The sequence below is a fragment of the Wyeomyia smithii genome, chromosome 2, assembly GCF_029784165.1.
Source record: "Wyeomyia smithii strain HCP4-BCI-WySm-NY-G18 chromosome 2, ASM2978416v1, whole genome shotgun sequence".
Lineage (NCBI taxonomy): Eukaryota > Metazoa > Arthropoda > Insecta > Diptera > Culicidae > Wyeomyia > Wyeomyia smithii.
In genome coordinates, this window is record NC_073695.1 from 58520259 (window position 1) to 58534470 (window position 14212).

The 14212-nt window shown below is 37.9% G+C and overlaps 1 protein-coding gene across 4 annotated transcripts in view; it reads right to left on the reverse strand.

The window, feature by feature from the left end:
* The window catches only part of LOC129722980 (protein dead ringer), a 217461-nt gene that overhangs the window by 162621 nt on the left and 40628 nt on the right, over positions 1 to 14212 (reverse strand). For all 4 annotated transcript variants that reach the window (XM_055676883.1, XM_055676881.1, XM_055676882.1 and 1 more), the window contains exon 4: positions 12496 to 12596. In XM_055676883.1, the coding sequence (XP_055532858.1) occupies positions 12496 to 12596 (101 nt within the window). The remainder of the gene's footprint in view (positions 1 to 12495; positions 12597 to 14212) is intronic.

The window sequence follows — 14212 nt, forward strand, 5'->3', positions numbered from 1 at the left end:
TTCATCTCAATTTTCCCGCCTTATCCGTTCCACGCTTAGACTTGACTGCTACCATATTGAGGTGAGTTCGCTGCCGACGGTCGGACTCACTGCGACGTTGATGTCGAGGATCACGATCTACGACGGGATCAAGATTCGAGAGTCGCAGTGTTGTTGTTGTCGGTGTTGCTGTTTTAGGCAAAGAAAAGAATGGAAAACCGGAGGCAGCCGCGAAAGGGGTTCACTTCATTTGCGTGATTTAAATGACGGTCGATAGATTTCTGATGGGACGCGATCGAACGGTTTAAGCGGTGCTTGTCGACGATGCCCACGCTTAGTGCAGAGGGAACCACTACTAGAAGAGACTAGCAGCGGCGCAAAATGAGACGTAGAACACCTACAGACTGCAAGACCTATATATTTTGCTTTTGCGTTTGTAATACGAAACATATGTTCATTAACGGGGTTCTGGTGGGATATGATTGCTGCTGGTGGCGATTATTGATTTATTCAGTGGTTTTCCGTTTCTCGGTTCGGTATAAGCTTGCGTTTGGAATAATTTGTTATTTTTCAAAATTTCCTGAGCAAATCTCGGAAAGTGGAAAAAACGAGGTGTCGCGGTTGGCAGCTGCTATATAAACGCTTATGCAACGACGACCGACAACGGTCTTGAACGTGTTGAGCTCGTTGTTGATGAATTTTGTTAGACAACATTTTACAGGTTCCAGGTCTCTTATTTTGTAATTAATTGGAATAAATCATTCAATTAGCATTAGCGATAACTATGATACATATGCGCAGGGTTATTTTTTCATTTAGAACGGATCATAGCTCACCTGAAGCACAATGATTCCTCGCAAGGATTTGCAAAGACCTTACAGTCAGGTAAATAAAAATTTAACAGAAAGATATGGTACTTAGTATAAAATAATACCATGAAATAGCTAGCCGCAAACACTTCTAATCAGCAATCATAAGTTTAACAGATCATTAACAGTTCACATTTTTTGGATTCGACATGCACTTTACAAAAAATATTAAAAAACAGCTCAAAAAGTTTTTTCTTTTTCATTTGTTGGAGCGCTAAAAGTCAAACCTAAAACAGAATGAAGCACTAAAAAAAGTTAAAATATTTATTTCTGCAACCAGCCGCGATAACTAGAACGTTAAAAATAAATAATAATGAAACAACTTTAAACTGGAATCAACTGGTATAAATTAAAAAAAAAATTGATTACAAAAATACAACGTACTAAATACTTCTTAAAAGAGAAAAGTAACGAAGTAACGAAGTAACGAAACTATTTTTTTTTAAATAATTTAAAAACATTTTCAACAGCGTTATTTAGGGTCAGGTTATATTGTAATTTAAATAAATTCAAGTTTCTGAGATTTTTTCAGAGACCCAAATGAGTTTTTCCAATTTTCCAAGCCTTTTGACGCACTTCTGCATTCACTAGGGGCACCAAAATTCACAGGAATGGTTGAAAAGTTATAATCTTTCATTTTTTCCAGTTTGGGCTCTAGATTCAGCCGCAGAAAAGAATATTTAAAAGTTCTCTGAAATTCAGATCCAGCAGACATTTATATAAAAATCTTGAAAATTAAAATGAAACGAACTGAAACTGCAGAAAAATACTAAAACTGATATGAACGAGACTTCAAGAGAGTATATTTTGTTAGAAACGTCAAACTACTAACGGTTAAAACTAAACAATAAACTGTGAGGGGCTAAATAAAATTAAAAATTTTGAAACTGACTAACAAAACGACAAACAATTTAAATATAAAACATGGCATTAGAAGCAAAAATTTAGAACAAAGCGCTGCAGTCCAAGGGAAAAAAATAAAGATAACAGCTCTCAATTAAGCAAAAAAAATTTGAAAAGAATCAGATCATTCTTCCGCTCTTCCTCTGTATATTGCATATACAAATTTCGTAAATGAAATACGAACAAATAATATCCCGAGTAGAACTTAACCTATTCTTCAGTCAGACGATTGTTTGTTTACATTTCACTTACGACAAGCGCGCAAAAGGAACTGATGGAAGGTTTAAATGTACAGTGCTTTTTCGGTTTCCGTTTTTATCACTGCTCATAGCTCAAATTGTCAAACAGTTTGGTGCAGAGCCTGACAACGTCATTTTCAATTGACAATTATCAGGTTACTCGACCTCTCTTGCTATGATTTTGACAGCCCTCCTTGAAAAGGAACGAAAGGATTTTCAATTGAAAGCGGAGATTGACAGCGTCACTCTCACCTGACGATTCTTAATCAAAAATAACAATGAGCGCTGTCAGGGGGGGCTATTTAGAAGGAAGAAGGAGAAAAAAAACTTGTGACGATATGAAACGGAGGACGCCCACAACAGTTTTATAACCTGAAGTGGCTACAGGGCGCCAGTGATCTCCCGTGCCTGCATGGACAGAGGCAACTTCGTGGATACACGAATAGGACACAATAGGTTTACAGGACACTTTGCTGTACCAGTTAAAGTGACATCTGGAGTTCTACAAGGCTCCCATCTAGGCCCTTTGCCTTTTATTATTTATTTGTTAATGATGTCACAATGAGTCGTTTGAGCTTATATCGAATGAGGGGAGCATCTGGTTAGGAGAGTAGATTGCGTTTGCTTTGCATATCAAAACTGAAAAAATTAATCCATGCGCTACTCCGCATCATATTCTTCTACAAGAAAACTCAAGCTGTCTGTGTTGTATTATCTCAGCAGTGTGCATTGCGGTGTATTTCTGTAGATTCTCACAAGATTCACCATTTTTGTTACGCTCGGCTGTGGTGTAAGCAGCAAGTGAGTTGATTTTTCTGCAAGCAGTAGAGGCACAGCACACAGCAGAAGAAAAAAGTGTGGTTCAAAAAAAGCATGTACAGCGCTCATGCGCGGTGAATTGCAGCTCCGCTCTTTTCACAAATTGAGGAGAATAACAAGGCTACAATTTTATGAAAAGGTACAGTTATTCTTTCTGGATGGTCTTTCAGAAATCAGCGATGATGCTGCAGCCACTGCCTCGGCTTTCTATGTCGTCGATATGAAACTCCATCAACAGAATCCTTGGACTAAGGATTAAACGCCTTTTCTAATTTTCTTTTCAAATCTTCTGTTCCTTTAAGGGGTTATATCTACCAAATGCTCAAAAAAGCAAGGCTTTTTTCATGATTTTTTTTAACAGGACATTTGAGATGTAAGGTATATAAATAATATATCATTAGATTGAGCAACTCTTGCAGAATATAAAAAATATTTTCTTGCTATTTTTGTTACAAAATGGCGGCTGTGCAGCGATTGCCGTGAACCGATTTTTTTAAAAGTTGTTCCGCGGCGAGCAGTAGAAGTCGTGTCCAACTCCACCTATAACCAAAACAAAATTTATCTACATAAGTGTCGCTAGTGAAGTGCACATGATTATATTTTTAGAATTTTTCTTCGCAAAATGGCAACGGTTTGAAAATAAAAGTTCTGTTTCGACAAAAAAAATCGACTTTGATTGTTTATAACTTCAGTTGTTGTTAATCAATCGCTTAAATCGTGTGTACTTCACTAGATAATCTAATGAAGAGGCTACAGTTGAAATTTCAAGTCAATCGGATGTAAACTTTTCCAGTTCTACTGCTCGCCGATTTTGAAAACATGGTTTTGAGAAAAACGCGTTCAAAGTTTCAAAATGCTATAAATCCTAAGAATCGCAGTAACAAAGCCCCTAATAATTTTTTTACCTTCAGTCAGCTATCCCTGCGCCGTAAAATTGTCCTTCCTGGGTTTTATTTTCCACTTCTTCATTTTTGTCATCTGATGTATGGCTGCGCCTAGCCTCTTTCGCGATGTCGGACATGCGATGCTTAGCGACTTTGACACAGTTGGCGTCCGATCCCACGCAAAACTCAAACTTGTCACTCATATTTAAGTACTTTTGAATATAACTCACAGTTAAAAAGTATAAAAAAAAACTCAAACAAAGAATTTTATTCCCTTTGGATGGTTGATCTTTCTCGGTGAAGTAAATTTCACCGAGAAAGATCAACCATCCAAAGGGAATAAAATTATACGGTGAATAAAACCTCAATCAAACAAAGAATGTACACAACGAGAACGGCTGATCGACTGAACAAAGGGAAATTGTGAGTAAACACGTTCTGTAGAGACGCTATAGCAGTCGATATTTGATGCAGAGACCTCTATACTTCAAATTTGAAACACGATAACGATCGTAGGTAACTTCTGCTAGTTTACAAAGCTTCGAAATAAAAAGAAAAACGAGCATCGCCAAATTAAACGAAAAATGTGATTTTGGAGTATAAAAGTTGTTTAGTAAAAATTGATTTAAACGAACTTTGAGTTTAGATCTGTACTTGGGCGATGTAGATTATGATTCTTGGATAGTTTTAGCATGATTTAGGCCAATAAAAATAAATGGTGAAAAAAAATTTTTTTTGGTAGATATAACCCCTTAAGTTTTAGTTTTTCGTTAAAATAGTTCTAATATAATAAAAAATATTTTTTTACAAATTTCTCCATTTTAGTCAATTATAACCAAACAAGGGGAAGGGGGGTATGAAAACGTGACGTAATTGAGAGGGGGTCAAGGAAGTTGTAACAGTTTGTTACTTTTTCCAAATTTTGCGTGACATCATTAATGGATGGTCCCTGATAACCGTTGCAAAAATTTTCAGTTCTTGTTGAGTAATTTATGGTTATCATATTCATGAGATAAACTTTTAATCACCAGCAGCAACAGCATTGTAGTTTTTTCTTGTTGCACGCGAAGAGAAGTCGTGTACCGCTGCAATGATTGACAACGAGAAACCAGCGGTACTGTTGCTTCTACCAGCATGTTTTCTTTCAAGACATCAGTTTTTGTTACGCTCTGACAGTAGGTTTATAAATTGTTCAAGAAAAAGGTTGTTTCAATCTTTTTGAAAAACCTTTACCTTCGAGACATTGAATTAGTCAAAGTTCATGAGAGCAAACATCAATTTTTGTCCTGTGACTTACATTTCAAGTTATAAAGTAGGCAATGCATGTGATTTTTTCGAGGATGCTAATAATGAACACGGACTAAGGATGTGATTTAGACTTGGAAAATCACAAGGGTTGTATGCAAAGCCACGACCGTAAGGTTTACGTAGAACTACATAAGGTTAACATTTTACTTTTAATTCCAACGCAAAACGAGAAACAATTGAATCTTCGATAATTTGCTTGTTGTCCTTATAAGGGCTGTTGTTGTTCGGTTTCATATCGGCTATAAAGTTGATCGCATCTGTGTGCTACTCCGACAGAGGAAATTGAGGTATTTTTCTGATAACACAGTTAAAAGCTGTTTTCACACTAAAAATTTGACGGCCTATATACTTTGAAAGCTAGCATTCCAAAATATTTGTGTGTTGTCAAAAATACGGCAACTTTTCATTGGAGGAAATGTCGGCTAAAATACCTACTACTAATGCTGCTCGCTAATGCACAAAGGGGGCTTTTACTAGAAGAAGTGCCGCTAGAAGAAGTGATGCTATCCGCTGCCACAGCTGCTACTGTTTAGTATGGATTGTTTCGGCTGAAACAGGCTCTTATATAGGCCAAAAAGTACATCCCGAATTACTATGATGATTCTGTCGACCGTGCTTGGGAAAGCAATTATGCAAATAATGAAAGCTGTTCGGGTGTTGTACTTATAACTGAAGGAAAAGATAATTCAGTACGATCTGAGACATGAAGATGAACCCAAATTTATAACTGTTCCAAATTTGAAGGTGTAAATTATTTTAAGAGAAAAGGTATTTATTTCATCCTGAAAAGGACAATTTGATGTTTAATTCAATATGTGTGTGTGTGGAACCTTTTCTAGATCCCACTGTCTGGCAGTGATATAGTGAAAAAAGACAGTTGCAATTATATTTCAATTCTGCAACTATCTTAGTTTCGGGTTCTAGAAGGTGTTAGCTCTACCGACCTTCCAAAGACCCTTTACAGAATGACTGAGTACTTGCAGTACATTCCGGAGTAATTTTCCAATCGGTAAGCCCCGCCTCAAAATAATATTAGAATCTTACAGATTTTATTATTATTTTCAGACTTTCAATTCGTTTGATATATTTATATCAAAAAAAATTGACCCGTATAAATAGCATGTTATATTTATTGACAAAAGGAGTGCCAAATAGTAAAATGAATAAATCTTACCATATATACGTACCTAAATATAACCTATGTAAAAAAAAAATATTACAAAATATTACCTAAAATCTGATGATAAATTGCCAAACTTGTAATAATCGGTCGCCTACGCAATTGCTACAATAAGAAAATTGAACTTAAAATAATAATGATAAATTAAAAAATTTAAGCAAAAAAGACATTTATTTGCAATGCATTTGCTCCTTTTACGGTGGAAACAGCAGCACTGTCTGTCCACTCGGACCTGCACACAAGCTTTCATGCAAGCCTTGATGTGGAAAGCAAGCGACGCTCGTTCCAATTGTCACTTTCTATGCATAACAATTTTTAAAGTAACAAAAATATCACTTTCAAACTACCTCCCGCATGTTCACTATACTTATCTTTAGCCGCATCATTTTAATGTTCACTTCTTCTATCACACGGGATTCGGTAGTTCTAATTGCATCGCTCAAAACTAGTTTTTTTTCACGAGCCGATACAGTATTGACTCTACACTTCTCAAAGCAGTGTTCATCAATCCATTCGTAATACCCTTTAAACACACTGGACTCTGAACGAAGGCTTCTCAACTATGACTACAACACGAATTACACCCTCCACGTATTATTAATCACGACAAAACGCGACAACTTCGGACGCAATAACGAAGACAAAACCCGCTGCAAACGACCTTGGCGCCAATCCCATATGCTAATTCAGCTATTTCATCGAATAATCTTACCGGCACTACGATACACATCAAGTAAAAGTTTCGCATCACACTCAACATAACAAACATTTCTGAAAAAACTCACTTCGCGATATTAAACAAAGTTTCTTTCGAAAAATCGCACGCGCGAAAATTTTGACGTCCGAATCCGGCAATGGTCTGCTTCTCATCCATGTTTAACTCAATATCGGATAAAATGCCGATTGCTTCCTTGCGTTCTCACCGACAGTGCGAATAAAGTATTCTTTGTGATAAAATAACACAGTGAAAAGCGTTTTTAACACTCAAAACTAGACGGCTCATGTATTTTGAATACCAGCTTTCCAGAACGTTGGTGTGTTGTCAAAATGAGGCAACCTTTCATTGGATGGACTAGTGCCCGCTATCGCACAAAAACAGCATTTCAGTAAAGGAAGTGCCCCATTGCATGAGCTGGCCCTGCTACTATCGATGCTGATTTACCCGCTGCAACTGCTGCGCTATCCGTTGCCATGGTATCCGCTGCACTGCTGCTGCTGCTAAGGGATGACTGCTGTTGTCACTGTCTAGAACTATTATGAGCTACTTCGGCTAAAACAGGCTTTTATATAGACCAAATAACAAATTTCAAACTGCATTGCAAGGTCTATGATTCTGTCGACCATGCTTGGGAGCAATCATATAACGACCAATCAGAGGTCGAATTTTTCGTTTTGACAAGGCTTGATAATTTTCATTGATACTACAGCAGCTATGCCGAAGACATCGGAGATTGCGGGTTCGTGTTCCGTCTGAACGAGGGAAATTTTTTTCTAAGTCTGAATCACATCCTCAGCCCGTGTTCATTATTAGCATCCTCGAAAAAATCACATACATTGTCTACTTTATATCTTAAGACTCTGTCATTTTTTTTATATTGAAAGAGAGAATATCACAGAAAACGATTGGTGTCTGTTCATGTCGTCTGTGCTAAGAATGCTCGCATGTGATTGGTCCAATGTTCGCATAAATTTCTGCATGAAACTTTTTGTCAATTTTTACCGTTCAGCAATGAAATAATAGTGATGACTAGCAAAATTGTCCAACATTTTATCTATCCAACAACATATTGGTTATTGTTGTCTTTCGGTGGTTATGCTGTTATTATCGTTTGAAATCTGACGGAACATTTGTCAGTTTCATTTCCAATTTTACAGAATGCATCCCTGTGCATTTTCATTGAATGAATGCAATTGAATGCATTTTATAAAAGCTATACATAGATGATAGGTCATTCATGGAGAAATAATAAAAAATAAATATAAAATGCATAAAAACAATTCTAACAATATGATAACAAAACCAATTAAATTTTTGAAGAGCTTCAAAAAAATTTAAACGCTTAAGGCACTTTGTTAAAGCAAAAATTACTAAGCAGGGACAATGATAAATATCGAAGCAAAAACGGCCAACAAATTTTAAAAATTTTAAAAGCAGGCCTCACGAATTCAGCAAATGTTGATGTTTGAGATATCACAACAGTCATATGAAATAAGTAGAATACATATATGTTCCTTTTTAACAAATGTCATGAAGCAGATAGTATAAGACATCTGAATACGGTATACATTTGTAACTTTAGTGGATGTTTATATTTTTTATAAACGTACCATTCTGTAGAGATTGGGGAATCATGTTGTCAAACGATATCTAACAAACAATAAACAAATATTGTTCGTTCAGGCTCTTTGATCAGTTTCCTTGTTGTATGCAATATGCATGCGTTATGAAATATGAAAAACGTACACAACTGACAATCGACTGGCTCTCTTGCCCTCAGTAACCAGTTAAATCACACACTGTAGTGGATGATATTTATAAACATGCCAGGCACTTACCAACTAAACAGTAGAGAAAAAAAAACCTACATACAAAGCAAAGCCCCGCGCACACTAACTATAAAAAAAATCTATAGGAATTTCCGATGATTGGGAGGTTAGGAAAAGGGGTGGTAGAGACGAACTGAAATCGATTAGTGGAAAAATGAGCAAACCGAACGAACAGAATAGTTGTTTCTACCAGTCACAATCGCCAGCTGAATCGTTTTATTTAGTATCCCCTGATGAGAAATTTTATATCAAATTACTGGTACCAGACGTGTATCACCCTCGGTTAGGGCCTATGCTAATGGTATTTAGTCACTGCACAACTGAATCAATCACGCATTCTGGTAGGAACGGGAAACCGTCCGAGATGGGAATGAGTATTGAAGGAGAATTTATCAAAGGGCAGATGTTAGGTGACCATGCTCGTGTTGTTTTGCTTTTGAGTCAAGCACAGCGGCGCAGATTGTTTAATGTGTTATACATCGAATTTTATTTCACGATGCAATAGAATTTTGTTTTATCATCCTGATTGGAATTATTTCAATTTATTTAATTTCGTCACTGCAAAAAGTACAACGTCCTCTTTTGCTAGTTCGACAAAAAAAAACAAATCGATCAGAAACGTTCCACTCTTCGGCATAACTCACTCAAACCAATTACGCTTTATACAACGTAAAAAATGACCTCATCTGGCGTTCTTTCACGTGGGATCTGGAGTGAAAAGGTACCGTGCAGAACTGAAAGAAACTTTCATGCCGTTGTTGCTTAAACGCGTCCACATTGATACCTCAATTGAGTCGTTACGGTCGGTTTAAGCTGTTTCCTTTCATGCAGTGTCGCAATAATTTATTGCTCCATCGCTAAGCTTTTCCGCAGGTGAAATAGAGCCTGCTAAAGAGATTCGTCGCAGTTCAAACATACATGATAGTTACTCACGATGCTGGCGTACTGCGGCACCAGCCATAAACTGTTCGGATGAAATGATGGGCAGAGCAGAGTGGGCGGATGGTAACCGAAAATATGAACAGTTTTTTTTTATTATTTTTCACACGCTCTCACTCCTCCACTGCCTGATCACCACCAACTTAATGCGTATGGGAATGGGTCAATTTGAATAAAAATGAATTTTTAAATAGTTTCATTTTCGCCTTAATTCAACAGTGTTGGCTCCAGCCGCAGTTGGAACGTATATATGTAGCATCGGAGATAAATTAAATATTAAGGTCGCATAATATGACAGCAATTTATCAAGAAGTTTTTGTTTGCATTCAACATTTTGTACGTTTTACAAATAAGACTCCCTTCTCCACCCACCGACCCAGCATACACACTCATACCCAGCATTATTTCTAATGTTGTGAAGTGCGACGTTCGGTAGGGGGTTTCCCCCGAGGGCATTCGTCGCCATACCGTTCCACAAATCGTGTGCTGTCGTTTTTTGCCTTTTTAGTAGCTAAACCTGACGGACTGAATGGATGGATCCAACAACCTCCGCAGGGGCAATACTTTTGAGCCGACCCCAACCGAACAATGAGACGATGATAAATTGATGCGTTAATGAGTGTTTGAAGACAGCACAACGCAGATGGAGGATGAAAATTGAATTGGTGGTTTTGTCGTTTCACCCTGTTCAGACAGATGAAAAGTTTGGCTCCACTATCAAAAGTTATGAATGAGCTCTATGAAAGCGTGTCCGGAACAGAGATTATTAGGATTGGGTGATTTTGATACGAACAAACAAAATATAAACTTTCTCATCTCACTGATGGTATGTATTAAGGAATTGGAAATAAAGCATATTTTAACAAAGCTAAGCAAAGCCTTGGTGCTACATTCCGATTCGGAACCTGACCTTCTGTTTATTTATACACAGACTTCGCAGCCGACTATTTAGTGTACAGGACAATTGCGGGGCTAGCGCTATGATCCTACTGACACTAACAGTCTCTCCCGAGACGAGACTCGAACCTACGACGACTGGCTTGTTAGGCCAGCATCGTACCTCGAGACCATCTGGGAGATAATATTTCAACACAAATGGTAAAAAAGTTACTTGTTATGGCACGATGTACTTGCAAAATAATAACCTAATTTAATTTTATAATTTAAATGTAATTGAAGAGATTTTCTTTATCGTATCGAAATAGGTAGAAACAGTGGATATTTTGATACTGCCTCGATATTTTACTTGAACTATGGGTTCAAAATCGATCTTCGATTAGAAGCGTCGGAAAATATTTATTTTAGAATTGTGAGGATTGAAATATTCGACTCAATTTCAATCCAAGATGTTCTCGACGTTGTAAGAATAGCTTGAGAATTGAATTAAAACGGAGCTGTAAACACACGATCACACAATTATACCAATTCCCAAGCAATCATCTACGCTCCCTGCGGATTTTCACATCGATAAAGAGCAGCAAACGAAATTGATCACCATCCATTTAGGAACACGCTGATTTCCCTCCGCAGGTTGTACAAATAAACCTCAATTTAGTTTTCTATTTATTTTAATTTGAATCCCAAATCAATACATTTCCGCCACTGCCTCCGATCTTCCGTTCGTCTTCGATCATACGAACCGGTCTGACTTCGGTCGATCAACAAGCGCGACACCGCTTCTCCGCTGCTACACGCGGGGGAAGATGCATCATCGCGTGACGAGATGTGTTGCACTCTCTCACTCGGGGGGAATCAGTGTACACATCTTGAATCACAATCTCCCATCGATAGTGGCTTCGATGAACTCATCATCATCATCATTGAATGCAACCTATTCAAGTGCAAATTTATGCACGGAACGTACGGAAAAAAGAGAATCGTCAGTAATTTACCTACTATTAGGCTTGTTCAATTGGAATGATTGAAAATGCATGGCATGCAATTTTATCTTCATTTTATTATTTTCTTTTTAATTCCCTTGCGTTGAATTGTACTTTCTACCGATATTAGCAAATTAGCGCTTCGTGTAAAATAAGCGTTCCCATGTCGAGAGAACGTACCATGAATATTCATTATCAAGCGGGTAGACCACTTATTGGATTTGCCTTCCGAAACCCATCCGCCACCTCCTTCAGGCGTCATTCGAAGAAGGACAAAAAGTGCATATTTCGCAATTAAACGTATCCATTTGACGTCCCAAAGCCACACAACATGAAACGATTGCCAGCGGTCATTATGAGCAATCGACGAGAATAAATTATCAATAGAAATCTATTAGCTACCTTAGTAGCAGTTTTCTGCCACCCTTCGTTACCACCCAGTAGGGGCTTACATGGGTTTTAATTTCAACGCAAAACAGTTTCATGCACAAATTACGATCAATCAACAAGTCATTAACGTGATTTATAGCGCGGCGTTTCTACTCGAGCAATTGTTAGTTTTTTTTAATACAGTTTGTAATGAGCTGCAGTCCATTTGCGATTCAGTTTTAAAGAAATTGATTACCTACAGTTGTAGTAGCGTTTACTAACTAAAACATTTAATGTCTTATTTAATGCTAGATCTTATCTTCATCATCATTTGTAGATCGATTCTATCATTCAAGCATAAAAAATTTTTCTCGCGGTGAAAACAAAGAACTCGCATCAAATCAACACATTAGCGAATAAATAATAGTCTCCTTGAATGAAAGTGACTACATCAACATAGCCTACATAGTATTATACACATATACGCCAAACAAAACAAAACAAAACCTAACGAACAATAATAGACGGAGTCCAGTGGAATCACAGACTTCAACGAAAAGTGAACAAAAGGACACTTACCTGTCGGACTTGTTTAAACTGCTCTTCAAAGCTCCAGCCGTTGTTCTGTTGCGACGAGTTGGACGTTTCGCTCGAGGTCGACGAATTCGAGCCCGGGTTCGCTGAGAAGATGGGAAGAAGAAAGAAAAAAAATAAAAAAAAAATGAGTCAACCATCAGCTAGCCAGCCGAATTACTATTATTATTCATAGTGGAAATTCCAGTGAGTTAAGTGATCTAAAAGTTCTGTTCTAGAATTAGAGTTGGAAAATCCTGGTTAACACTCTTTACCAACAAGGGTCTGTTTTTGTTTGCAATGTTCCTTTGGCTATATTTGTACTAAAAAGTGCATTTTTTGTGATATTGTAACCAGCTGCTCGTTAATTTTACTCTATTTTTAATGAGGTTGACGTTATGTGCGGCGAAACGAAATATGCAGTAATGATGATCTACGTAATGCTCGTGTGGGTGCGCTTATATTGATCTGACGAAGGATATTCGGACAGTCAATTCTACCTGTTAGAGTATCGGATTCTACCATGGCGCGTGCTGTTTCTCGGCGTAGTTGAAGCGTGTCGATATGAAGAAGCTGACAGCGATCCTCGTATCGAGTATTCCGTAAAGGCTGCCTCCATGGAAGCAATCGGAGCGCAAAGCGAGTGAATCGACGCTGGATGCTTTCGATTCGGTGAATAGAGTTGTTATAGTAAGGAACCCAGACTGGACAGCAGTATTCCAGACAGGACCGAACCAATGAATTGTACAGAGATACCAGGCAGTGGATGTTTCTGAAGTCGCGTGTCATTCGAATAATCAGTCCCAACTGCCTGGAGGCTTTCGCGATGATAAATGAGACAAGTTGCTTAAAGGTGATCTTAGTATCGAGAATAATTCCGAGATCTTTCACATGGTCAACACGCTGTAATTGAACACCATTCAGATTGTACTCGAAGTGCAGAGGATTATTCTTCCTAGTAAAAGAAATCGAGAGGCATTTGCTAAGATTAAGTACCATGCGATTTAGTTCACACCAGTGTGAAAATTCATTTAACTGTTGTTGCAGGAATAGAGCGTCGCTGTTGCTTTTAATTTTGAAGAACAATTTCAGATCATCCGCAAATGCTAGACGGGGACATTTAAATGACTGAATTATGTCGTTGAAGTAGAGTAGGAACATCAGCGGGCCCAAATGGCTGCCTTGTGCAATCCCTGAAGTGGCAGAGAAATATTCAGATATCTCATCGCCAATTTTTACGCTTATCGTCCGTCCCGAAAGATATGATTCCAGCCAACTCAATAGATTGCCAGAGAACCCATACCGATCCAGTTTCGCAATGGCGATACGATGATTAATTTTGTCAAACGCAGCGGATAAATCGGTGTAGATCGCGTCGGTTTGAGCTCGCTCAACGAAGCTATCGATGGCATATCCCGTGAAACAGATTAAGTTCGTCGCACAGGAACGTTTGGGAAGGAATCCATGTTGCTCCTCCGCGATGACGTTCTGGCAATGAGAATATAGTGGTCCCATGACCACTAACTCGAACAATTTGGATGTAGCACACAATGCAGATATTCCTTTGTAGTTGTCTATGTTGCTTCGATCGCCATTCTTATGAACCGGAAACATAAACGCCTGTTTCCAAGCAGAGGGGAAACTTCCTAAGGCTATAGATAGGCGAAACAGTTGCGTAAGAGGAATTAACAGTCCGGAGATGCATTTTTTTAGTAATGTGGCG